Source organism: Orcinus orca, chromosome 20 (assembly GCF_937001465.1).
Source record: "Orcinus orca chromosome 20, mOrcOrc1.1, whole genome shotgun sequence".
NCBI lineage: Eukaryota > Metazoa > Chordata > Mammalia > Artiodactyla > Delphinidae > Orcinus > Orcinus orca.
The window spans coordinates 51,457,017-51,480,853 of record NC_064578.1 but is presented as its reverse complement, the minus strand read 5'-3'; the positions used below and the strand labels follow the sequence as shown (position 1 = coordinate 51,480,853).

Sequence of the window (23,837 nt, the reverse complement as noted above, 5' to 3'; positions counted from 1 at the left end):
AGTGCCTAGAGTCTGTTCCCTCCCACGGGTTGCTGGATGGAGGAAGGGGCGAGGGCCTGAGAGGAATGAAGCCACTACCTTTATTGCATAGACCTTTTCAATTGCTTTGAAGATTGGGGCTGGGGGACGCACAGAAGACGGAGGAAACGAACTTCCCCGCCCCCACCCACGGGGGGAGGGACATTAGTGCAAATCGGAGCGCCGCCCGGGGAACTTGCCCCTCCTGGGCTGATTGGCCAGCTTGGTGGAGACACCGGAGTAGACGGGGCCGGTTATCTAAGGCCTCCCCAGCCCGTACATTCCAGGTCACGTCACTGGACTACGCGTTAAGACAGGCTCCGCCCTCAGCCGTCCTGGCTTTCTACGAGCCGTTCTCGAGGGTCTGGAGAACCCGCCCTCGTTGATCAGGCACTACCCTTGGGGCGAGCCCATTTCTCCATGACCGTCAGGACCCCAACCCCCGGAATTCGGGACATCCTCCAGCATCACCTCTGGTCCCCTAGGGTAGGGCGCAATCCTGAGACCAGGCAGGACCACTGTAGCCTCCGCCCTGACTCTAGCAGCCACACCACGACCCCTAGCTCAGGCTCCGCCCCCTCAGGAATGTAAGCCCCGCTCCGGGCGAGTTCCAAGCTTGGTTGGAGTTAAGGCTCCCGCCCAGGGCAGCCTGAAGGACCCGTGAGCAGAGTACCGAGGCCGGGATGCACCTGCGCCTGCAATGGCCCATACTCCACCTGCTCCCCGTCCACCGTGAGCACGCCGCGGGGCGTGAGCGGCTCAAGGCGGAAGGCACGAGCCGCAGCGTAGCCCAGCTGCGGACAGCCCAGGCTGAAGTGGCTACCGCGCTCCATGGCCAGAAACAGGCGCAGGAGCGCCGCCCGTGAGATGCCACCGCGCACCCAGCACAGGTGCACCAGGCCGTCGTCAAAGCGCGCGTGGGGCGCTGCCACTAGGTCAGCCCCCAGGTGACTGGGTGAGATGGCCAAAATAAGCACAAAGTCCCCCTCCATTGTCACCCAGCCTGGGGGTAGTGGAGCGCCTAGAGGAGGGAGCAGGTGGTCAGGTGGGCCCCCAGCAGAGATGGCTACCCGGGCATCAGGGGTGGGAGGTGGGAGCCCAGAAGATGCTGGCATTTCTGAGGCCCCCTCGGTGATGGGTGAGAGTTGAGCTGCCTTGGGGGAGCCAGGCGGCGAGGGCAGCAGTGGGTCTGGGGACAGTGGAGCATCCCCGGCCCCACCCCAGTCCCCAGCCAGCTCTGGGCCCCCACCGTTGAGGGACAGGATGGGCAGGGGTTCAGGTGAGCCAGGGGAGGTCAGGGCAGGCTGAGGCAGGGGCAGGGGCAGGTCAGACACTGAGCGGTGCAGGGGTGAGTGGGCCACGGGTGGAGCTGGGCCGGGGGCTAGGGTCAGCTCTGACTTGGCACGTGGCAGGCCATGGGCAGGGGCGGGTGAGGCGGGCTCCACCGTGGCAGGGAGGTAGGAGAGGCGGCCGCGGTAGGTGTGCAGTGTGGCGAGGCCCAGGACCGTGCCCAGCGTGAAGCGAGCACTGCCCAGGGCCCTGAAACGCTCGCTCTGGATGTCCACATCTGACACAAAGCCCCAGGCCACAGACAGGAAGGAGAAACAGCGGGAGCCGGAGGCCAGAGTGACGGAGAGCAGGTCCAGCGGGTGGCTGCCACCCCGGCAGAGCAGCAAGGAGCAGTTGAGCAGCAGGTCAATGCCCAGGGCCGGCTCAAACCTTCACAGTCAGACATGGACGGATACGGTGGGAAAGAGCAAACAGGCTGGGTGAGATACACAGTGCCAGGTGGGGAGGAGAAACACACAGACGGGTGGGGCAGCAGACAATGGGGAGAGGAGGCCGGGCATGTCCTGGGGCCTGCCCGCAGCCATTTGGCCACCTCCAGACGGACTCTTCTTACTGAGCCAGGTTCCCTGTCAGTTCTTTCATTCCATAAGCATTCACTGAGTGCCTCCTGTGTGCCAGGCACAGTTCTAGGCACTAGGGAGACAGCTAAGAACAAGACAGGCAAAAATGTCTGGGGGGTGTGGGGAGCATCCCTCAGCCAGACTGACCTGGCTGAGGGGAAGATGTGGCGCAGATGTACCAGGTCCCTGTTATCCCAGGAGGGCTCCTCCCACCTACCCCCCGTGCTGGTTCACGGCTCCTGCCAGTGCGTTGCCCGAGCCACAGGGGAGGATGCCCACGGGGGTCTTCACGGCCTCTTCCCAGTCGGGGCGTTCTAGGAGTCCATTCAGTACCTGGAGGGTGGGAGACCAGACACCTGTGTGTTGGCCCTGGCCTCCGCAGTCCCGCAGGGCTCAGGCTTGGGGCAGGGTGGTCCTACCCTACCTCATACAGCAGCCCATCTCCGGAGACGGTGACGATGCCATCCCACTCGCTCAGGCTCAACCCCTGGACCAGCTCCCGGGCATGGTTATGTCGTTCTAAGGTGGGGAACCAGGAAGTGAGGCAGGCTGTTCCACCCCTGACCCACCACCACTCCCCAGGACTCAGGAGTCCTAGCCCCCAGCTCCCGCCTCTATCATGACACTGCCCTTACCTGTCTGGATGAGGTTGAAGGACAGCCCCGCTTCAGAGATCATGGGCAGCACATGGTTCTTACACCACTGCCAGGCCAGGCCCCGCCCCCCAAAGGGATTGACCAATAGGAGCAATCGGGGAGGCCTTGGCAGAAGGTCGGGGGCGATTTCTGCAGAGAGAGGAGAAGGAGTCTACAGAGGTCAGGGCACCAAGCCCCTCACCTCAGAACCAGTAACTGCAAATAGCCTCCAGTGGAGGTGGTGGAGGGCTGGCATCAAAACCTGCTGGGAGTTGAAAGTTATTTTCTCCCCGGCCTCACCAGCTCAGGCCCAGGTGTACAGCCCACCCCCCTCCCAGGTGCTGAGACAAAGGCAGGGATCCGGTGTCTAATCCCAGAGCCCTTTGGACTCACGGGGGGGGGGGGGGGGGGGGGGAGCTGCGGTTTCCACCTTCCACACCCCCAAACACCTGGAACCCAGGAACAGGTTACTCCACTGTGAGGGCCTCACCCCCAGCCAGCCAGGACCAAGGAAGGCCCGCCGGCTGGGGACCCTGGAACCTTTACCCTCCTGTGCCAACTGAGTACCCTAGGTGGGGGCCTCTGCCTGAAAGCCTCCTCTGAATCCCCACAGCTGGATTAGATGCCACCTCTGGGCTCCTGAGACGCCCCAGGGGACCTCTGCGAGTGCCTGTCATCCAGGGTGGTGACTGAGCATATCTCACTTGGCTGCTCTCACCAGCCCGGGAGCCTCTGACTCATCTGTGGTCCGGACCCATGAAAGGGGGGAGGGGACAGAGACAGAAATCTCATGAGAGCAGCAGACCCAAATCCTTCTCTGCCTGGGATTTTGCCTTCTGTGCCCATCCCTGTCTGTGCATCACTCTTTCAGTATGAACCCAGAGAGACACATCACACAGACAGACACACAGAAAAGTAGAGACAGAGATGCCCACAGAGATGCCGCAGAGGGAGATCTGCGGAGACACCAAGGTGGCCTTAGGACAGAGAGGCCGCCCAGTGCCTCACCCCCGTCCCCAGGTAGTGGCAGTCCGCGGAGCAGACACGTGAGGGCAGTGGCCCAGCGCTGGGCCTCAGCACGGTTCTCCTCGTAGGTGGCCGCCCCGTCGGCCCGGAAGGTGCGTGCAGCTCTGCGCCGGCCCCCCCGCCGGCCCCTCGGGTAGGTGTAGATGCAGAAGTAGGCTGCTGAGTCCGAGGGGCTTCGGCTCCGCAGGGTGCAGCAGCCTGAGACCTCAGCCAGCAGGACCAGGCCACCCCGGGGCCGGGCTTCAGGCTTTGGCCGCAGCCGTTGTATGTGCAGGGCTTGTGGTGTGAGAGTGAGGGCGAAGCGTGGGCCTCGGGCTGGGTAGGAGCCAAACTCGCCATGCAGGAGTGGGGTGCTGGGGGTCAATGGCAGTGGCGGTGGGGGGGCCATGGCCTTGACCCTGTCCAGGGCGCTCCTAGGCCTGTGGCCCCAGCTCCAGGTCAGGTCCTGCTCTGGCCTCTGTGGGGAGGAAGGAGGGTAGGAGTCAGAGTCCAGGACCCCCATGGTGGGCAGAGGGAAGCAGGGGCAGGGCCTGTGGATAAGAGGAGACAATGAGGGGTGCTGACAGGCAAGATGGGAGCACCAGACAGGCCCAGACAAAGTGTGGGAAGACTGAGGACGCAGGGCAGAGGTCATCCTGGAGGGTCCACACCCAGGCATGCAAATATTCATTCCTTTATTCCCCAAATATTTATTCAGTAGTATGTGCCAATCATGGTGCCAGGCCCAGCAAACACAGCAGGGAATAAAACAGACAAAAATCCCTGCCTTCGTGGAGTTTATATTCCAATCGGAAGACAGGAAAACAAGATAGACATAAAATACATATTGTGTTGGATGACAATTAAGGACTTTGGAGAAAAATAATGCAAAGGAGAGAGATCAGGATGGTGGAGACATATAAATAGACATACAAAGGTAGAGAAAAACACAACAGAACACACACACACACAAACACCCCCACACACCTACACACAGTCAACTCCAGATGGAGAAAGTAACAAGGAAGAGGCACTCAGACACAAAGAAAAAGGTCTGAGAGCCAGAGAAACACTGAGAGGAGACAAACAGCTTCAGTGAGATGAAACCTAATATAATGAAAGATACTTAGGGAGCAGAGTGAGAGTTTAGGGGCTCCAGAGGCCCTCTGAGAGTCAGACAACAGAGTTAGGAGAGAAAGCGCAGACAGGAGAGGCAAGAGGTAGGGGATGTAGTAGCTGGAGAAACTGAGAAAGGGGTGTGACATGGAGCAACTAAGGGGTCAGAGAGGTAGAGGAGCCACATGCAGGCACCTGCAAGGGACAGGAGCCAAGAGCTGGACCTCAAGCACTGACCTGGGTGTCTGGCCGCCTGCTCTCCAGGGAGAGAGTGGGAGCTGGGCCTGAGGTCCCCTCCCCCTGCCCTCTGCCCAGTTTCTGCCTCCTCCTTCCAGCTCACCTTTGTTCCCCACTGCCCCGCCCACCCAGTCACCTATCAGTCCTGCCCCTCACCTTCCCCAGGCGCAGAACTGCCCCAGACACACCCCCATCTGTGGACTCACTCTCAGGAGCCACCTCTGCCCCCTACCCTGGGCAGCTCTTCAAGCCCCACCCCTAAACTTGCATTGACTCCTCCCCCCCACTTAGAGCCCTAGATCTCCCCCAGTTCTGGGGCCTGCGCCTTGGTCCCTAGGTCCCCAGGTCTCTGGCCTGGTCTCCATTCTCTCCAACCTCCATGTACCCCAGACCAGGGCCTGGGTCTCCATCCATAGGTCCCCCCAATCCATAAGCCTGAGTCTCTGTCTCCGGTTCCCCGGGTCCCGGCCCTCCATCCCCACCCCAGTTCCAGACCTGGGTTTTCATTCCTGGATCCCTCAGTCCTGGTTCTGGTTCTCCATCTCCATCCCACACCCCTAGTACCCAAGTCCCGGGCCTGCGTATCTGTTCCTCTTGCTCCCTCAGTCGTCCTGACTCGGGTCCCTGTCCCGACACCCCAGACCCTCCTCACACGCCGGATCCTCCTCCAGGCGGCCACTCAAGTCAGCACCAACTGCCCCCCATCAGACCCAGGGGTGGGGGGGAGGGTGTGCATCCGCTCAGCCAATGGCCGCGCGGCCGGCCTAAGTTGCACCAATAAGAGCGTGCGGGGGCGGGGCCAGCAGACTCGCGAGCTTGGCGCAGGGGCCTGCCGCGGGAGAGCGGGAGAACTGGGCGGGGTAGCGCGCTTCGCGAGATCAGCCGCCATTGTAGGTGAGGGCACACGCGCAGCAGAGGCGGCTTCACGGAAGCATGGCCAGAGCCCCTGTCGCCATCTTTGTTGAGGGCAAGTGGGCCTCTCCCATCCTTTGACTTTATAAAGAGAAGGGGCAAGGGGGAGAAGGTCTCTAACTGCAGATAGAGAATGACCCTAACACAGTTAACAAAGACCCAGAGATATGCAAAAACAGTAAAAGGGAACAGTGAACCAGAGTCAGAGGCAATAAGAGACTTGAAGAGAGAGTGTTCTCTTTTTCAGACAGTTACAGAGAGTCAGAGAGATAGACATAAAGAAAAGCAGAGATACAAACAAAGAGGCAAAGACAATGGAATTAAGAATGTGCAAGGTGGGCTTCCCTGGTGGCGCAGTGGTTAAGAATCCGCCTGCCAATGCAGGGGACACGGGTTCGAGCCATGGGTTCTACACGCCTCGCGGCAACTAGAGAAAGCCCACGGAACGAAGACCCAACGCAGCCAAAAATAATAAATAAATTAAATAAATAATAGATTTTTAAAAATGTGCAAGGTAAGGACATAAGAAAACCCAGAAAATGATAGACACAGCGAGACATGGGGACAGACACTTTCAGAATGAAAACCAGGGAGGAGAGGCTCATTAATTCACAAACTATTTACCTTGGGCACAAGCTAGCGTGGGGGCAGCATGACATAAATATCTGCCCAGTGAATGACCCAGTTACACGGTAAGACGGAGACTCAGGAGAGAGACTGGGAGTATCTGAGAGAGACCTCTAGGTCAGGGGTGAAGGACAGAGAGAATGTTAGAGGCTGAGAGGAACTGAAGCCAAGAGACAGAAAGCAAAGATGTTGACAGAGATACAGAGAGGCAAAGACACGATGAAATTGAAAGAAATCATGGCAAGAATAATATCAGGTGACCAATCAATGTACCTAGTGTTCAACTGAGAACAACAGCACCAGATAACATGTGCCAAAAAGTAACCCAGAGAGAGGGACAGAAACCCAGAAAGATGGAGAGACAGGGAAACACAGTGCGTGTGCTTAGGGCTCCAGGAGAAAGAAAGACAGATACAGTAATCAAAGAGGCTGGGACTCAAAGACCAAGGAACAGGGTCAAGGGGGAGAGAAGGAAACTGTGTTCCATCATATGGTGATCTGGACTTTCAGATGGACACTTACCTGGTCCTGCTGCTCCTCTGCTTCAAGGTGTCCATTCATCTGCAGGCCCTCTGCTGTGTTATCACATCAGTAAGACCCTGGCCCTGGATCGGAGGCCATGGGAAGGTGGTATGGACAAGGAGTCAGGCCTCATGGTGCAGGCCTGGCCTGTAGCAATATGAAGGGCAGAGGAAAGGAGGCCAAGCTAGCAGTGCTGCAGGGCTTCCACGAAAACAAGTGGACAAGTCAGCTTCATCACTGCCCCAACCAGTCCATCTGGTCCCATCCAGTAAAGGCTAATAACAGCAATAGACGCCCCTTTTTGCAGATAAGGAAAGTAAGGCACAGAGAAGTTACACGACTTGCCCCAAATCACAGAGAGGTTGCCCAAGGTCACACCATTAGTAAGTAGCAAAGCCAAGAACTGAATTCGGTTACAGATGGTATCACCATCTTTCTGTCTCTTCTCCTCCTTGGATCTCTACCTTCCCTCTCTTTCTAGGTCTTCTAACTCCCTGGGTCACCATTTCGCCACCCTTGGTCTCTTTCCACTCCCCTTCTGGGTCTCCATTCCTCCTCCTCTTTGAATCTCTGTCTCCCTCTCTCTGAGTCTCTCCTCCCCTCTCTTTCAGGAGTTTTTTACTCATCCCTCTCTCCACCCCATCCCCCAAGCCCCGGGGGCCTCAGCTTGCCTCCTCTGTGCTCCAGTACCTTGCACGTCCCTCAAACCGAACCCGCTGGGCCACTTGAATCTCTCGGCTGGGAAAAGCAGCCTCCAGGTGGCAGAGGCTGAGTAGGGTTCAGGGAAGGGCCATCTGGGGGCAGAGGGAGAAGCTGAACCTAAAAGGTGCAAATACAGAATGCCATAGACTGGGCTGCAGCAAGAAGATCTCGGGTTAGACCTCAAGTAAGACTTCCCGAGCTGCGGCCGAAGCTGGGAAGCGCAGCACGAGATAAGGCAGATGTGAGCCTGATAAGGAAACGCCCAAAGCCTGAGGTCAGAGGTTTCCCGAGGTCCCGACTAGCCCCGCCAGCCCCGCCTCCTCACCTCCAATACTCGGCCCTCTAGGTCCTCCGGGAGCCACAGAGAGGCCTTCGGCGTCGGGCCAGAGCGTCACCGCACGACACGTCTTCCTAGCTCCGCGCGACATCTCTCTGGCTCCGAGATCCCCTTCTGCCGGAAGACTATCAAGAACAGGGACTGGATAGGGCCAGAGAGGCCTCCGACGTGCTGGCCCTTCCCTCCTTGGCGTAGCGCTTGTTCCCCTTTAGATGTTCCTCCACCCAATTCCGGAATCGCCCATCTAGCTGGTCCTCCGATTCACCATAGAGAGACATGAGTCAAGGTAGAGCGCCGCGTCGCGCCCATGTGACGTCACGTAGGCGCCACTCGCTGAAGGCTTTCCCCGCCCATTCTAGTTCTGTTCTCTCTTTCCGGACCTGGCTAAGGAGGAGGCGCCATCATGGTGAGCGCGCTTTGCGGCGTTCGGGGCTTGATCATCCGCTGCCATCCGCCGCGGTCTCGCGCTGGGGACGTTCCAGAGTGAGGCAGGGGTTTCGGGGTGTTCGAAGAAGGCGACTCCCGCTGTGGGGAGCTATTTTGGGAGCCCGAAGACCAGGGATGGGCGTTCTCAACCTCCCGCCCCTCCCATAATTCTGTATTATAGGTCCCATCGAATAGGTGATCAAATCGAGGGGCAGGGAGGTTAAGTAATATGACCGGGGTCACAGTGCCAGTAAGTGGCGGAGCCAGGATTCGGACCCAGGCGCTGCTCCCACAGCCACTCTTACCTGTGCTGTCCCTGGATCCGTCACTCCCCAGCCTGAAAAGCTGGGTTCTGGGGCGGGGTGGGGGGGTGTCAAGCGTCCGGTGCCCGAGTGTGGGGGCCAGGCAGGCTTCCGTTCGAGTCTCAGTTCCCTACCCACCGTATCATCATTCCTGTGCGCAGAAAGCATCTGTTAATTGGAGACCCAGTAATTATGCCTCAAAGATGTGAGTTCGAGAAGAAATAAGTCAAAGGAAGTGCTCACCACGGGTCCCTGCATACATTAAGTGCTGGATAAATGAGAACAATTAATAATTAGGTAGTTCTTTATAACTCCTGACACAGCCTGAAAAACTTGGAGGAAAGCAGGCAGGAGGTGTAGTGGAAATCGTGGGCTCCCTTCAGTTTTAGCACTACTGTGGGAAACTATACTTCATAAGGAGGTCGTTCTAGGGTTGGTCTGTGCAGAGTAAGTTCTAGAAAAAAGGGTCGTTTCCTTTATAAGAACTTGGAGTCTGCCCTTGGTTTAAATGTTTTTGATAACGCTCCACGCATGGGAGCAAGGTTTGGGAGCTTAAATAATACTTACATTGTTGAAAAATATAGTTTCTAAAGAAGTAAAAATTTGGGTTAATGCGGCTGCTGTGTTAAGGTCTTTCACGGTGCTGTGTGCCGTGTGTTGAAGGCTTTTTGTGTAGAATTAGGCGTCCCCCTCCTTTTTTTTTTTAAACAAAGTCACTTGAGGCCCGGGGAGTTTTAAGTATTTTCCCAGAGGGTTCCCAGTGGTGATCTGGGATTTGTTGTCTCCAGAGACTGGGGCTGTAGCTGTTTCTTAGAGGTGAGGAATAACTGTTTATGGGGTGAGGAATCTGCCGGATCAGAGTTGGGTTCATGGTCTTCCCTTCACCCCTGCAGGGAGTTGACATCCGCCACAACAAGGACCGAAAGGTTCGACGCAAGGAGCCCAAGAGCCAGGACATCTACTTAAGGCTGTTGGTCAAGGTGAGGTTGGGGCCTAAGCCCTCTAGGCAAGGCCACCCTGGAGATATCAATACAAGTTCTAGAGCCTCCGTGCTGGTATTGGTCCCGGGCTCCTTGCAGGGGCCTTCAGGGCAGGCTCAAATCTCTGCTGCTTTCCCTTAGCTTCTGGAGATTCCAGTGTTTTCAGCCTCTGGGCTGGTTTACCAGTGGGGAGGGGGATTTTCTGGGTCCCTGGCCAGGAGGGACCTAGGCCAGCTCTTTCCCGTGGGCTTAACGGGATGGGGCAAAGCCCTAAGTCACTTCTTTGCCCCTTCGTTAGAAAGCTGAGAGGGAGGGAGGGGGGCGGGTGGGCTGCCCCGGGTTTAATGCTCATTTTCCTTCCCCTCCAGCTGTACAGGTTTCTGGCCAGGCGAACCAACTCCACCTTCAATCAAGTTGTGCTGAAGAGGTTGTTCATGAGTCGCAGCAACCGGCCACCTCTGTCCCTTTCCCGGATGGTGAGGGGCTGAGGCGGAGGGCATAGCCAGCCTGGGGAGCGACTGGATCGTGTCTGGAGCTGGACTTCGGGTGGAAGGGCGGGCTTGGAGCTCTCTGGTAGCGGCTTGGCTATCAGCTGGCTTAACCTCATCCAGTGGTGGGTGCAGAGCTCTTACCCTCTGATTGTAGCTGAATAGTGGGGGCATGGGACTGGCTTGGCCTCTTGGTCTCATTTTCCTTCTCATTGTGTGTGTCTGGGGGTGGGTTACAGTGGGTTTATGAGGTCTTCCTGAGGTTTCAAGTTATAGAGCATCTTCTGTGTCAGAAGCTTTCTGTAGGAGAGAACCGTGGAGGAATCTGTTTGTATTATCTTTGGAGATTTTCCCAGACTGGACCTGAGATTAGGCTTGTGCTAGCTTGAGAGGTGTGGCATGGGTAGGTTTAGCCCAAACGGGACACAACTGTTGGTTCTTGGGATGCCTGAATGGGTGGGATTGGATTTAACCACCACAAGGGACTTGTTTAATGTGCATTTCATCCCCACCGCCCCAGATTCGGAAGATGAAGCTTCCTGGCCGGGAAGGCAAAACGGCTGTGGTGGTGGGGACTATAACGGACGACGTGCGTGTCCAGGAGGTGCCCAAACTGAAGGTGAGCGGGGAGGGGGCTCAGGAGCGTGTTGGGTGGGTCACGGTGAGCTCCTGTGGACCCGGCTCAATTTCTCGTGCCGCCGGCAGGCTCATCTCACCTCTGGGTAAGGCAGGCGTCGTGCCTGGGTTGAAGGGTGGGGGGGGGGTTGTCCCTCACATTGTTGATAGCAGGTATCCCTGGACAAGCCCCTTCTGGGGCCCAGCTGATGGTACTCGCTCTGGACCCAGACAGCCAGAGTTCAGACCTGGATTTCTCTGCCACTTTGTAATCTCTGGACAAAGTCCTGGATTTCTTTGTGCCTCAGTTTCCTTATACATAATAGCTTCAGGTTGCGGTGTTAAAGGGGTTTCTAGGAGTAAAGTGGTAAGAATGGCTGTCGTGAGCTCAGGAAGCTGCCTCCAGTAGTTGGTGGTGTGGTGATTGGGCCGAGGAAGCAGCTGGGACTCCTGCTGGGCCTGGGCAGTGGACAGGAAGTCCCAGCAGCCCCTGGGTCGCCCTCCAGGGGGCTCTGGCCACACCTGTCCTCTGTGTCCCCAGGTGTGTGCTCTTCGAGTGAGCAGCCGCGCCCGGAGCCGCATCCTCAAGGCGGGGGGCAAGATCCTCACCTTCGACCAGTTGGCGCTGGACTCGCCCAAGGGCTGTGGCACTGTCCTCCTGTCTGGTGAGTGCTGCTTAGTGGCTTGAGGGGGTAGGGGGGTGTGAGGGGTCTGTCAAGAGCTGTGGGGCTGCTAGCAGCCTTTACCTTGCCAGGCCTGGGCGGTCAGTGACACTCCCACCCCCCCCCAGATCAGCCTGAGCCACCGCTTCCTTCCCTTCCCCAGGTCCTCGCAAGGGCCGAGAGGTGTACCGGCATTTCGGCAAAGCCCCAGGAACCCCGCATAGCCACACCAAGTGAGTATACCTAGCCCTGGACCCCAGCCTGCAGGTCTAGGCGTTGCCACGCTTCCAGCTGCTTCTGTTTCTCCCACTAGTCCAGCCTCAGGTCTCTCTAGAATTCCCCCACCCTCTTACCCGCTTTTCCTTCAAGACTGCCTAAAGTTCTGTTCCTCGGGTGTTGAGCTCCCTGCACAGCCAGCATCACAGATGCAGGCTTCCCAGGGTCTGTCCCCGTCTTTGTGGTGGGGCCTGCATTCTGTCCAGTGCTGGGGCGCCCAGGTGGATGGCCCCAGGGCCTAGTGCAGGCGCTTCAGCAGCCACTCCTGCCAGTTTTGCTTCCTGCGCTGCCAGGCTCTTCCAGCAGCGGACTTGGTGTCACCACTGACGCTGCTTGGGTTGAGCGAAGCCCCCTTCTGGTGTCCCTGTGCTTCTCTGTTAGAGCAAGCAGCTCTCTTCTGAGCTCCCAGCCAGACAGGTGGCGGGGGCGTCCCTCACTTGTCTGTAACGTGTGCCTCTTCTCACTCTCCCTTCTCTCTCTGCAGACCCTATGTACGCTCCAAGGGCCGGAAGTTCGAGCGCGCCAGAGGCCGACGGGCCAGCCGTGGCTACAAGAACTAACCCCAGATCCTACCTTGTTATTAAAAAGATTTTGGATGCTAATGGCCTTTTGTGTATTATTGGGGAACGGGGTTGGGGGAGGGAGAGGATCAGAACCGGCAGTGAGAACGCCTTTGTTTGGGGGAATGGTTGCCATGCCCCTTTCTGGGGAGACCAGCCTTTGGAGTGAACCCCTTCCGCTGTGCTGGGGGACCTGTGCTGGGGGACGGAGCCTACCGTCCCAGGTGTGTGTGGTCACTGCCCTAAGCCTGTTGGCTCCCTTGGACCTCGCTGCACCGCTGCACCGTTGGGACCTGGCAGCCATCTAAGGCCGAAGCCCCACCTCTTTCCCAGGTGTGTGGTGAAGCACCTGCTGTTTTCTCCAGTTAGCCGCGCCTACTCTTAAAGGAACCGCACTCCCCTCCCGGATCTCTGCTCGGGATGGCTGGCGGGGCTTGGACCAGGAAGTATAAATGGGGCGGGCCGCTGTGGTGGAGGGGGCACGTAAGAATAGGTGATGCGCTCCCCCTCCCCCGAAGCTTGAGTCAGGCGGGCCGTCAGTCTCTGGGCGAAGCCTGTTGAGTGTGTTCCTGGAGCTGGGACCTTACTGTCCTCTGTCTCCAGGGGCCTGTGTCAGCCCTACCCCTGTGTTTGCACAAGGGGCCGTGGTCCCCGGATCCCGGGAAGAAACCCGGTGAATAAGGCGAGGCGGCCGGAAGAGCCGCAGAAATGAAAGGAGGTCTCCAGGCCCTTGATCTGACTGTCCTCTGAAAAGGCAAGAGAAGGAGGGGTAGGGGTTGGAGACCTGGACGCAGTGGGGGCGTCTGGGGAGGGCAGGAGGGAGAGGGAGTGGCCTGGCTTTATTCCCCTTCCTTCTCTTCGCAGGGCTGGTCGCTGCGGTCTGGAGGAAGGGAGCAGACTGGGTGCTGGGATTGGAAGGAGGGCTGCTTGTTGGCAGGGATCAGGGGTCCACCCACCAGAGGCAGGGTCAGGATCCTCAAAGGGGCGTCTTGGGAGGGAGAGACGCAGGGTGTTCCTTGTTTAGGAATAAGTGGATGGTCCGATAGCAGGAGATAGTGGGATTAAGGCAGAAATCCAGGCTGGAGTCAGCATTGATTAGAGGACAGCCAGAAACAACCCGGTGGCCCAGGAGACAGGCAGGGGCAGCCGTCTGAGGAACTGTGGCTAGTTAGTCGGCCCCTTAATCTAGATGGGCTGGTTCCATGATAATCAAACCCCCTGTAGAGGGCATCCACCACTGCAGCAGCCTGAGTGGGTGTGAACGCTCAGGGAGCAGAGTCCTCAACCGGCGGAGGAGACAGACCTAGTTCCCCAGCTGGGGAAGGTGATACCGAGGTTTAGGGCTGGAGTGCATTCTTCCGAGGCTGACAGGGGAGATTCAAAGAGAAGTCTTCCGGGATGGTCAGCCCGTGAGCGCTGGTGAGCCAGCCAGCTGGTTGTCGGGAGAAACCGGTTCTAACGGAGCCAGCTGGGTGCCCCACTGGGCGCTCAGATACTGAGAGTGTCAGTTGGAAGCAATCGGTGTCTTCCAGACAAAGAGACAGCCAGAGAGGGTCGGTTAGATGTGCTGACTGCCAGGGAGAAGCAGGCATCTCGCTCTGCCTTTAGTTAGGGACATTTGGGTGCTCAGAGACGGGCAGACAGCCTGTTGCCTGAAGATGGGGAAGTCAGCCTGAGCCAGCCGAAGGGTCAGTTGGGGCATCATGTAGCCAGCGGGCTGGAGGTGGCTGATGTGTCACGGAGCAGAGATGGGCAGCTGATGGATCGCACAGTTGGAGACAGTGTCAGGTGGTCAGCCTGACCAACACGCAGGGCCAGTCATAGGCTCAGCCAGACCATCAGAGGCTGGCAGGAAGCTCAGATGGCCGGTGGGCTGTTGGTCTGAGCAGAGCCACGCAGCCGGTGGTTAGTCACTTGGGCAGTCTGATTATCAGGACGGCAAGCCAGGGACAGTGCAGGGAGCCATTTGGACTTAGGGCTGTCCTGCCTTGCACGGCCACACAGACTCTGTCGGGAGACCCCCAGATGCTCAGTGCCCAGAGACGGCCAAGCCCTTGGACATCCAGCCTCTCCGTCCTCCCATGTGAACGGCCTGATGGCAGCCTCCCAGCTGGCAGCACTGGGAGGAACAGAGTCAGGGGCCGGGCAGCTGCCCCTGACCAAGGCCACTCCCAGCTTCCTGTATTCCGAGGGCCAGAGGCTGGCGCTGGAGGCTCTGCTGAGCCAGGGTGCGGAGGCGTTTGAGGCCTGCGTGCAGCGCGAGGGGCTGCGGCCCTTCCTGAGTGGAGATGAGCTCCGGGGCCTGGTGGCGACGGCTGAGGACTGGACAGCAGCGAAGCAGGAGCCTAGCAGGGCAGCAGAGGGAGCCACCGCCACCGATGGGGACTTGGGCAGCCTGACCTACTGGCCTGGACAGTCAGAGGAGCCGGTGCCCATGCTGCGGCTGGGCTGGCCGGAGGACTCAGCCTGGAAGGGTATCACCCGGGCACAGCTGTACACGCAGCCACCTGGCGAGGGCCAACCGTCCCTCAAGGAGCTGGTGCACCAGGAAATCCAGGCCGCCCATAAGGTGGGGGCCTCAAGGGCCTAATGTCCCTTCCTCAGACCCGGTCATCCTCACGTGCCAGCCCCCAGATGTGGGAGTGAGTACACATCACTTGGGAGCCAGGCATTCTGAGCTGTGCCCTCCTGGAACTTGTGTGTCCACATCCCTGGAACCCAGGAATCCACACCTCCCAGCCCCCAGGACTTGGGCATCCACACCCCCCAGATCTCATCCTCTCCCTCTTACATATGGGGGGGGTCCCATCTTCTCCCCAGGACCTGGGTGCCTTAGGCATCCATGGCCCTTGGACCTACTTATGACCCCCCTGGTCTCAGTCATCTCCTCTACCACTTCCACCACCAGGGTGGAGGTCTCCATCCTCCTTTCGGGGAGGGCCCAGATGTCTCCCCTGCAGCACCCCCTGGACAGCACTTTTTTTTTTAACAGTTTATTTAGTTACATATTTTATTTATTTATTTAATTTTATTTTCAACTGCGTTGGGTCTTCGTTGCTGCGCGCGGGCTTTCTCTAGTTGCGGTGAGCGGGGGCTTCTCTTTGTTGTGGTGCGCGGGCTTCTCATTGCGGTGGCTTCTCTTGTTGTGGCGCACGGGCTCTAGGCGCGCGGGCTTCAGTAGTTGCGGCACGTGAGCTCAGCAGTTGTGGCTCGCGGGCTCTAGAGCACAGGCTCAGTAGTTGTGGTGCACGGGCTTAGTTGTTCTGCGGCATGTGGGCTTTTCCCAGACCGGGGCTCGAACCCATGTCCCCTGCATTGGCAGGCGATTCTTAACCACTGCGCCACCAGGGAAGTCCCCCCGATTCTTTAACAATTTTCCTGTTACTGCTCCCATGCTAAGTGCTTTGTATGAGTTAACCTGCCTAATCCTCAGGAGGACCCTGTGAGGTTGAGACTTAATGTGCCCATTGAGGAGATAGGGAAACTGAGGCATTGCAGATTGTCTCTTGCCTGTACGTGGCCGAGTGGGGATCTGAACCAAGGCTGTCTGGCCCGTGAGTCAGGGTTCATCACCACTACCTTTTTCCGCCTGCAAGATCCAGGCCTTCAGCACCCCCCAGTCCCCAGAGCTCGCCGTGGTGGCCTGGCAGGTCATCCCTCCCGAGGACCCAGGTGGGCAGCTGCCCACAGTGCCCTGCGAGGGCCTCCAGCCCACTGACCTCTGGAGCAGGGCAGCCATGTATTAGTGTCACAGCTCAAGGGATACGGTTGCAGACGTGTGATTTATGATAACAGTTTTCAAGCAGTTAGAGGTGTGGGTCTCGAGGAAGGGCTGTTTTCTTCTCATTCACACGTAGGCACTGCATGAACATAGTGCATGTCTGGGGGGCCTCCCCCTCAGGCTCCCTGAACATCCCATGGAGACTGGGCCCTTAAACCCTCCAGAGCACGTCACCCTCTGCATGTCCCCCTAAGCCCTAGGCTCCACCCACAGCCCCTCTCCCCACCCTCAGCTGGTGGCCGTGGTCATGGATGTCTTCACTGACCCAGACCTGCTTTCGGACCTGGTGGATGCTGCCACACGCCGCTGGGTGCCCGTCTACCTGCTCCTAGACCACCAGCAGCTGCCTGCCTTCCTGATTCTGGCCCAGCAACTGGGGGTGAACCCCTGGGCCACTGAGGTAGGGGCCTGGCAGGAGGGACCCCTGAGTCCCCAGTGCCCTGGCACTGGGAGCATCAGACGAAGACCCTTCCATGGGACCCTGGGTCATCGAGGTGGATGCCAGCTGAGAGGGTCCCCTGAGATGTGATGCCCATGACAGGGGTGAAACTGAGGTCAGCCTTCTCATGGGGTCCCTCTGAGTCAGGAATATCTGCAACAGACCCCTGAGGCCCTGGGGAAGCTGGGACAGAACCTTCCAGAGAGTCATGGGCCACTTAGGTAAGACCAGCCTGTAGGGATCCTGAGCCCTCGGCACTGGGTGGAGGTCTGGGGGGTCGGCCTGAGCAAAGGCGTGCCTCCCCCACCCCAGAACCTGGACATCCGAGTCGTGCGGGGCTGCAGTTTCCAGAGCCGTTGGTGTCGGCAGGTGAGCGGCAACGTGCGGGAAAAGTTTGTGCTGCTGGACGGCGAGAGGGTCATCTCAGGATCCTACAGGTGTGGCTACCCGCCCCCCCCCACCACACTGCCCGGTCTCCTGTCCCCAACTCTCCCTCAGTGGTTTCAGACAGCAGTTGGCATCCCCTTTCCCAGACTCTCTTTCCTCATCTGTAAAATGGGTCTAAACCCCCTGCTCGGGAGAGGAGGCGTCCTGTAGCAGAACAGGCTGGCACTGGCCCTGCTGCTGGGCTGTTTAGTGGCTTGGGGGTAAGTCTTCATCTCTGTGACCCCTGTGTTTCCTCATCTGGAAAACTGGGCTCTCACTTGGTGTGTGGGAGTTTCCAAGCCGGGGGGACCTGGATTGAAGTCTGAGCTCTGCCTTGGGGGAGTAACTCCACCTCTCTGAGCATCTGTACCAAAATCAGAGCTGCTATGCAAATGGCCCAGCCCTCAGACCATCTCATGTCCCTCCTCTGCTCCCTTTGGGGTCTGATTGACCCTGGAACCTGGCTCCGTGACTTCTTAGTTCCGTGACATTGGGCCTTCCCCACTCTGAACCTCAGTTTTCCCACCTGGAAAGTGTGAAAATAGCAGCATTTACTTCCTGGGAACAGCGTGTCAGGGGGCACGTGGACTCCGGGTCAGATGGCCTGGGGTCAAATCCTAGCTCGGACAGTTACTGGCTGTGTGACTTTGCATAACTGACTTCCCCTCTTTGTGCCCCAGTTTCGCCCTCTAGACAATGGGATGGTTCAGTTAGTGCGTCTACAGCAAGGTTTCTCAACAGAGGCACTACTCACATTCGGAACCGGATGACTCTGTGCTGTGGGGGGGCTTTCCTGGGCTGAACTGCCCTCTACCCAGGAGATGCTGGTAGCGTTCCCCCTTCCCCAAGTACAACTACGCAAACCGTCTCCAGACTTTGCCCGGTGGCCCCTGAGGGGCGGAAGTGCCCACTTGATTACCTTTGCTCTAGGCTGCTGACTTTGAACCTTGAGCAGGCATCAGAATCACCTGGACCACTTGTTAAAAAAAAAAGGAAACAGATTTCTGAGCCCTGCTCCTTTTCAGCCGGGCTGGGATGGGGCCCGAGAATTGGCATTTCTAGCAAGTTCCCGGTCGATGATACTGATGCTGCTAGCCCAGGGACCACACTTTGAGAACCGCTAGCACCGAGACTGGGGGCTTGTTTTTTTTTTTTTTTTTTAAGGGGCTTCAAATGCTTGGCTCTTTTATCTATCTATCTATCTATTTATTTATTTATCTATCTATTTATTTATTTATTTTTGGCTGTGTTGGGTCTTCGTTGCTGTGCGAGGGCTTTCTCTAGTTGCGGCGAGTGGGGGCCACTCTTCATCGCGGCCTCTCTTGTTGCGGAGCACAGGCTCCAGACGCGCAGGCTCGGTAGTTGTGGCTCACGGGCCTAGTTGCTCCGCGGCATGTGGGATCTTCCCAGACCAGGGCTCGAACCCGTGTCCCCTGCATCAGCAGGCAGATTCTCAACCAGTGCGCCACCAGGGAAGCCCTTTTTTTCTTTTTTTTTGTCTGCAACACGCAGCTTGCGGGATCTTAGTTCCCCAACCAGGGATTGAACCCCGGGCCCTTGGCAACGAAAACGCAGATTCCCAACCGCTGGACCGCCAGGGAATTCCCGAGACTGGGAGGTTTTGAAGAGAATCCGCGTTCCCAGCTTCACTTGGGGATTCAATGAGATAACGATGCCTGGCACGGAACATAAGAAGTGCTCCATAAACGTCAGCTGTCGTTTATTATTTGTTTTTTTACCATATTTCATAGACTCTAAGGTACCACCAAAGCAAAGATCAGAATGTGAAATGATACGCGTCTTAGAAGCAATGAAATACAACAGCACAGTCAAACCCATAGGGCCTGGTTCCCCACCACTAAATCAGGCCTGAGAATGCTTCGCCGGGCGCTGGGCTCTGGTGACAGCCCTAGATCGACGAGGCCAGGGCCACAAGGGGCTGTCCAGGGCCTCTGGCCATTTGACAGGGGAAGGGGATGGAGGCAGGGGGCATGCGGGGGCAGCGCAGGCGAGAGACCAGTCCTGGGCCCTGCCCTCCAGGTTAGTCACAGCAAATGTCGGAGCAATTGCAGCACGCCCAGCGCCAGGCCGGTGGTGGCCCGTGCCATCCGGCCGCCTGTGGGGTGGGGGGCCCCATTACACAGGTGGCCGGTGCAGCAGTTGGTGGTGAGGCTGTAGGTGACGCCCATGTAGCTGACGGGCTCCTCGCGGCCACACGAGGTGGCCGGCACGCAGCCTTTGTTGATGATGGGGCTGACGCCGGGGGCCACCCCATGGCCCGTGAAGCAGTCCTCGTCATCGCCACAGCGCATGTGCATGCCGGGACAGATCGTGGAGTCGGTCAGCTCACAGAAGACGCAGTCCTTGGTGCCCGTCGTGCCTGGGGGCAGAGCCATCACCAGAAGCAGCAGCCAGCCGAGGACCATGGTGGCCTGGCGGCGGTGACGGTGCCCAAGCCAGGCAGTAGGCTTCCTGGGCCTCCCGGAACTGCTGAATGGCGCTCCTCACGCCCGCAAGGCTTGTACCCCTGGTTCTGGTCTCCCAGGATCAGCACCTGGCGTGTCCTCAGTTCCCAGTGCTCCGCATCCCTCTCGGAAGCTCTGTTGTGACCACGGCTCTCCGGTCCTTGGGTCTCAGAAACTCCACCGGGATGGAGATGAGCCAGTGGCCGCTGCCTGACAAGAGACTTTGTGGAGCGGAATGGGGTGACCTCACAGACCCCACCCAGGGTTCCCACTGACTGCTCTGGGGGTGAGGTCATAGGTGGGGGAGGGGTGTCACAATCTGAGGGGCAGGCTGGCCGGCCGACCTGCCCGGGAGCAAGGACACTGCCGCTCCACCTAGGTAAGGAAGCTCAGACCAACTTTCATCATCTCGGCTGCGAACTCATCCGCTCTGCTGGGCGCTGGGTGCTGTCCCACCACGTGCAAGATACACAGCCCGGGGCAAGCCTGTTTTTCCGATGGGCAAACCGAATGAGGCTCAGGAAGGAAAATTGATACGTCCAAGGTCCCCTGAGCCAGGACAAGGGTCCAGGTTCATTTAATTCAAGAGAGCATTTACTGAGCACCTGCTGTGTACCAAGACCTGTGCTCAATGCTTTAAATCACAGCCACTGTGGTCACAGCGATAGTAAGGGCACAGCTCACCACGGCTCGCAGGCTTTTAATGCTGGGCACCTACCAGGCCCCGGGCCGGAGGCCTGACCCATGTTCTCTGATTCTAATCTTCCTACGTTTTAGCTCCATATTACAGATGAACAAACTGAGGCAGGGAGCAGGCACACCTAGAGCCTGGCACACAGCAAGCACTTAATAAATGGCAATCACTGTAGGAAGCAGCTGAGTCTTCAGTCCCTGAGGGTGTCAGAATCCCATCTCTCTCCAGAGGGGGAAACTGAGGCATCCCTCCATGGGGACAAGGCAGAGGCCAGGTTTAAACTCGAGTCTGATTCCAGATGATCGTTTAAGTATGTTAACTGATGTTGTCTTCACATCAACCCTCCGGGGTAGGTACTTCATTGTTCCCATTCTACAGAGGTGCATGTTGAGGCCAGAGGGATGGCAGGACTTGGCAGAGGTCCCAGAGCCCGCCCTGGGACCAGGTTGGGGCCTGGTGATGGGGGCCAGACCAGGCTTCTGGGGATGCTTGGAGATCCTGACCCCCACCTCTGTGCCCCCCAGCTTCACATGGAGTGACTCACGCCTGCACCGTGGTCTGGTGACCCTGCTGACCGGTGAGATCGCCGATGCCTTCAGCCGAGAGTTCCGGACACTCTATGCGGCCTCCTGGCCGCTCCCGCCTGCGCCCACCCCGGGTCCCTTTGTCAGAGCCCTGGGGGAGTTGCAGCTGGCCTACAGCCCGCATCACGTGGCCCGCCGCTGCTCCGTGGCCCCCCTGTTGCCGCCACCACTGCCTGATGGCTCGCTGGCCCAACGCCTGGCCGCCTGCCGAGTCTTCGATGGGGACAGGCAGGAGACCCTGGCCAAGCCAGGGCCAGCTCTTAGCGACATCCTGAGGAGTGTACAGCGAGCCCGGACCCCCAGTGGCCCCCTGGCCCAGCACAGCCGCTCCCTATGGGACCTGAGCCGCCTGTCCCAGCTGTCAGGCTCTAGTGACGGTGACAATGAGGTGAGACCTGGTGGCTGGCCTGAGAGAGAATAGCTGGAAGAGGATAGAGGCATGTGAGCGCCTGCGATGTGCCTGGCCCCGGGGGTGGGGTGGGGCGGGGAAAAAAAAACTGCTCCCCTGCGTTCATAATCGCATCGTCCACTTCCTGTATCCCTACTGTGTGCTGGGCAGGGGAGCGCCTGGTAACACTGGGCAGAGACCCCGAGAGCCCTGGGTGTGAAACCTGGCAAGATACACCAACTGTGAGAGCTCCAGGCATGGGAGGGGGAGAAATGCCTTCTCTGAACCTCAGTGTTCTCATCAAGGAAATGGGCTGAGCTAGTGTCCCCATCCTCAGTTTGCTTGGGAGGAGGAGTCAATGAAATCGAAAGAAATAGAATAATCACCATCATTATGATAAATTCCCAAAGTGGAATTTATTTTGATTTCCTGATATCTTCCCAGGGCAATGAAGCGATACTCTTATTACACTCACTTTTATGGATGGGAAAGCTGAGGCTCAGAGAGGTTGTGTTTAACTTGCCCAAGTCAAAGCAACGATCTTTTGCGGGCACCTTGCCACGTGCCAGGCCCCGTGCCAAGCGCTTTCACAGAGGTGGTTAAATGTAACCCTATGAGGTGGATGTGATTACAGCTCTCCACCCACCCATTTCACAGATGGGGAAACTGAGGCACCAGGGAGGAATTGGACCTTAGCCCTGGTTGCCTCCCAGGCAAGACTTTTAAATGCTCTGCTTGCTGGCTTCCTAGATTCGAGTGTGCTAGGGGTATTGGGGAGGGGATTAGGGAAGGTCAGGGGGGGTTCCTCTCCCTTCCCCCAGCTGCTTAGACACTGGGGTTCCGGCAGAGCCTGCCCCAGTTCTCTGGGGAACCCTGGGCGGGCCCTCGGTGTCCTCAGCTGTGAAGTGGGCTATGGAGAGGGTAAGAGCAGAGCCACGTGGGAGAAACCGGTGGATTCTCCTTGGATCCAGACAGACCTGGGGTCAGTTCCTCTGTGAGCTGTGCCCCCTCTGAGCCTCAGTTTCCCCATCTGCTAAGTGGGAGCTCAAGGACTCTCTGGAGAGTGAGGGAGAAAGTCCCAGGAATCATCTCCCTCCACCCGGGTCAAGGGGAGAAGAGGGATGGGCAAGGGCCAGGTCCTCGCTTCTCCCCCGTCCTGAGCCGCCCTCACCCAGCATCAACTCCCTTGGCAAATATTTGCTCCCCCCATGAAGCTGCCGGCTGCTTCCTGTTCCTCCCCCACTGCAAAGCTGCGCGTGGGGACGCAGCTCCTTGCCCCTTCTGTAGGTCTGGGCGTCCCTGGCCTCCCCACTCACTTCCTTCCTGGTTCTGGAGACCCCTCGGAGTTTCACACCCTCCCCTCCGTCATCACCTCCCTCCGGTCTCACCTCCTTCCTCCTCTGGGCCCCCAAGTGCCTCCTCTCACCTCCCTCTCTTTCCCTCCACAGCTCAAGAAGTTCTGGGGCTCCAAGGACACCCCAGCCAAGGCTCTGATGAGGCAGCGGGGCGCTGGAGGGGCCCCCGGTGGTGAGGCGGACTCCGGTCCGCTGGCCCCGTCCCAGCCCTGGGGTGGCCCCTTGCCTCTCATCCCTGCCCGCCGCCTCCACTATCCGTCCCCGACCCGAAGGCGGTTTGGTGAAGACGCTGCCTCCAAACTCCCAGAACCCAGAGGCATCCGGCAGCCAGACCGGGCCGCCCAGCCAGGACTCAGGGGGCGGCGCTGACAGGAGCCGAAGCCAAATGGGGCTGGCCCCGTCCCAAGACAGTCGGACAACTGTTGCTCAAAGTCCCCCTGCCTCACTGTTGTACCTTGAACAAGGCTTCTGACCTCAGTGTCTGGGAAGTGGAAGGGATTTTCTTTTTCTTTTTCTTTTCACTTGTTCTAGAACTTGGGCAAGCCCAGTGCTCACTCTAGACCTCATTGTCACGGCCTAGAAAATGGGCATAAGGTCTCCAGTAGCTGGCATCCTAGAACAGCACACATCGTGTTCCGGCCGGGTCAGAACTTCTCTGAGGAGAGGCCTGGCTGAGTGGCCCCCATGCTGGAATTGTGTGGAGTGAAGATGGGGCGTCCCTGGGGCTGAGGGGGGGCTTCCTGCGCCTGCCATGCTCGGGAGCTGTGGGTAAACTCAGCTTGGCCGAGGAGAGGAGAGAACCCGACCAGGGGAGCCGAGCTGAATCATGAGGGACCGGAAATTGGTGAGGACACGCCTGTTGGGGAACAGGTCAGGGCCATGGAGAGGGACCCAGCAGGTGCTGGAACTGTTTTGTGGGCGCTAAGGGGGGAGCTGTTAGGGCTGCCTTTTACCCCTGCTCAGAATAAAGCTGCTTCGTGCCAGAAACTTGCATTTCCACAGTCTCATGGGAGACCCAGGAGTCCAGACCTGGCCCCCCTACTCCCTCAGACCCAGGAGTCCGGGGCGCCAACACCCTCCTCCCCAAGGAGCCAGGGGCCCTGGTCGGCATCACTCTGCTTCCCAAGGATCCAGGAGTCTGGGCTGCAGCACCCTGACCCTAGGGGGGTCAGGTGCCCAGTGCTGGCCTCCCTTCCCCCACCTTTGCCTCTGGGAGAGGCTTCTGAATCACCGACCCCGCTGGCGTGCCAGGTGGGTTAGCGGACCTCGCCCTCCCCAGGCCTTGGGTGCCCTGCTCGGGTCCCCACTCCGGCCTCGGTGGCCGGCAGAGGCGCCCCGTCCGCCCTCGCGCGCCCCCTGCCGCCCGCCTGCGGCA

At 58.5% G+C, this 23,837-nt stretch overlaps 4 protein-coding genes across 11 annotated transcripts; 2 read left to right on the top strand and 2 right to left on the bottom strand.

Annotated features, from left to right (window-relative positions):
• Positions 1-57: 57 nt before the first annotated feature.
• SPHK2 (sphingosine kinase 2) lies at positions 58-8,194 on the bottom strand. Of its 6 annotated transcripts, XM_049703603.1 has the most exons (8): positions 8,010-8,194; positions 7,673-7,801; positions 6,983-7,129; positions 3,572-4,046; positions 2,564-2,713; positions 2,353-2,447; positions 2,146-2,261; positions 58-1,737 (listed from the first exon to the last, which is right to left on the bottom strand). In XM_049703603.1, the coding sequence occupies exons 3-8, from the start codon at positions 7,019-7,021 to the stop codon at positions 645-647; spliced, it is 1,968 nt and encodes a 655-aa protein (XP_049559560.1). In that variant the 5' UTR covers positions 7,022-7,129; positions 7,673-7,801; positions 8,010-8,194; the 3' UTR covers positions 58-644. The 6 variants fall into 6 exon arrangements, with proteins under 6 accessions (XP_049559560.1, XP_033286453.1, XP_004271131.1 ...); XM_033430562.2 differs by lacking the exon at positions 7,673-7,801; XM_004271083.4 differs by lacking the exon at positions 8,010-8,194 and having other exon boundaries at positions 7,673-7,984.
• A 129-nt stretch (positions 8,195-8,323) lies between these two features.
• Positions 8,324-12,514, top strand: RPL18 (ribosomal protein L18). Of its 3 annotated transcripts, none has more exons than XM_033430573.2 (7): positions 8,324-8,427; positions 9,643-9,729; positions 10,098-10,205; positions 10,738-10,836; positions 11,374-11,497; positions 11,623-11,727; positions 12,255-12,514. In XM_033430573.2, the coding sequence occupies exons 1-7, from the start codon at positions 8,425-8,427 to the stop codon at positions 12,497-12,499; spliced, it is 771 nt and encodes a 256-aa protein (XP_033286464.1). In that variant the 5' UTR covers positions 8,324-8,424; the 3' UTR covers positions 12,500-12,514. The 3 variants fall into 3 exon arrangements, with proteins under 3 accessions (XP_033286464.1, XP_004271135.1, XP_033286465.1); XM_004271087.3 differs by having other exon boundaries at positions 8,357-8,427; positions 11,658-11,727; positions 12,255-12,372; XM_033430574.1 differs by lacking the exon at positions 8,324-8,427 and adding an exon at positions 8,662-8,697 and having other exon boundaries at positions 11,658-11,727; positions 12,255-12,372.
• Positions 12,515-12,633: 119 nt separating this feature from the next.
• On the top strand, positions 12,634-23,318 carry FAM83E (family with sequence similarity 83 member E). Its single transcript, XM_004271339.3, has 5 exons — positions 12,634-14,899; positions 16,344-16,511; positions 16,863-16,987; positions 20,660-21,107; positions 22,556-23,318. Exons 1-5 carry the CDS (start codon positions 14,426-14,428, stop codon positions 22,829-22,831), a joined length of 1,491 nt encoding a protein of 496 aa, XP_004271387.2. The 5' UTR covers positions 12,634-14,425; the 3' UTR covers positions 22,832-23,318.
• On the bottom strand, positions 18,275-19,635 carry SPACA4 (sperm acrosome associated 4). Its single transcript, XM_004271089.3, has one exon. The coding sequence runs from the start codon at positions 19,400-19,402 to the stop codon at positions 19,022-19,024; it is 381 nt and encodes a 126-aa protein (XP_004271137.1). The 5' UTR covers positions 19,403-19,635; the 3' UTR covers positions 18,275-19,021.
• Positions 23,319-23,837: the final 519 nt, after the last annotated feature.

What these genes read in the sequence shown, in the direction of transcription:
- SPHK2 (XM_049703603.1), bottom strand. Translation starts at nt 7,021, where the DNA reads ATGAATGGACACCTTGAAGCAGAGGAGCAGCAGGACCAG. An exon ending in CAGAGGAGCAGCAGGACCAG is followed by an intron (nt 4,047 to 6,982) that starts GTAAGTGTCCAT and finishes TCCTCCCCACAG; the next exon opens with AGGCCAGAGCAGGACCTGAC. An exon ending in CTTCAACCTCATCCAGACAG is followed by an intron (nt 2,448 to 2,563) that starts GTAAGGGCAGTG and finishes TCCCCACCTTAG; the next exon opens with AACGACATAACCATGCCCGG.
- FAM83E (XM_004271339.3), top strand. Translation starts at nt 14,426, where the DNA reads ATGGCAGCCTCCCAGCTGGCAGCACTGGGAGGAACAGAGTCAGGGGCC. An exon ending in AAATCCAGGCCGCCCATAAG is followed by an intron (nt 14,900 to 16,343) that starts GTGGGGGCCTCA and finishes CCCCACCCTCAG; the next exon opens with CTGGTGGCCGTGGTCATGGA. An exon ending in GTCATCTCAGGATCCTACAG is followed by an intron (nt 16,988 to 20,659) that starts GTGTGGCTACCC and finishes TGTGCCCCCCAG; the next exon opens with CTTCACATGGAGTGACTCAC.
- RPL18 (XM_033430573.2), top strand. An exon ending in TGGCACTGTCCTCCTGTCTG is followed by an intron (nt 11,498 to 11,622) that starts GTGAGTGCTGCT and finishes ACCCCCCCCCAG; the next exon opens with ATCAGCCTGAGCCACCGCTT. An exon ending in ACCCCGCATAGCCACACCAA is followed by an intron (nt 11,728 to 12,254) that starts GTGAGTATACCT and finishes CTCTCTCTGCAG; the next exon opens with ACCCTATGTACGCTCCAAGG.
- SPACA4 (XM_004271089.3), bottom strand. Translation starts at nt 19,402, where the DNA reads ATGGTCCTCGGCTGGCTGCTGCTTCTGGTGATGGCTCTGCCCCCAGGC.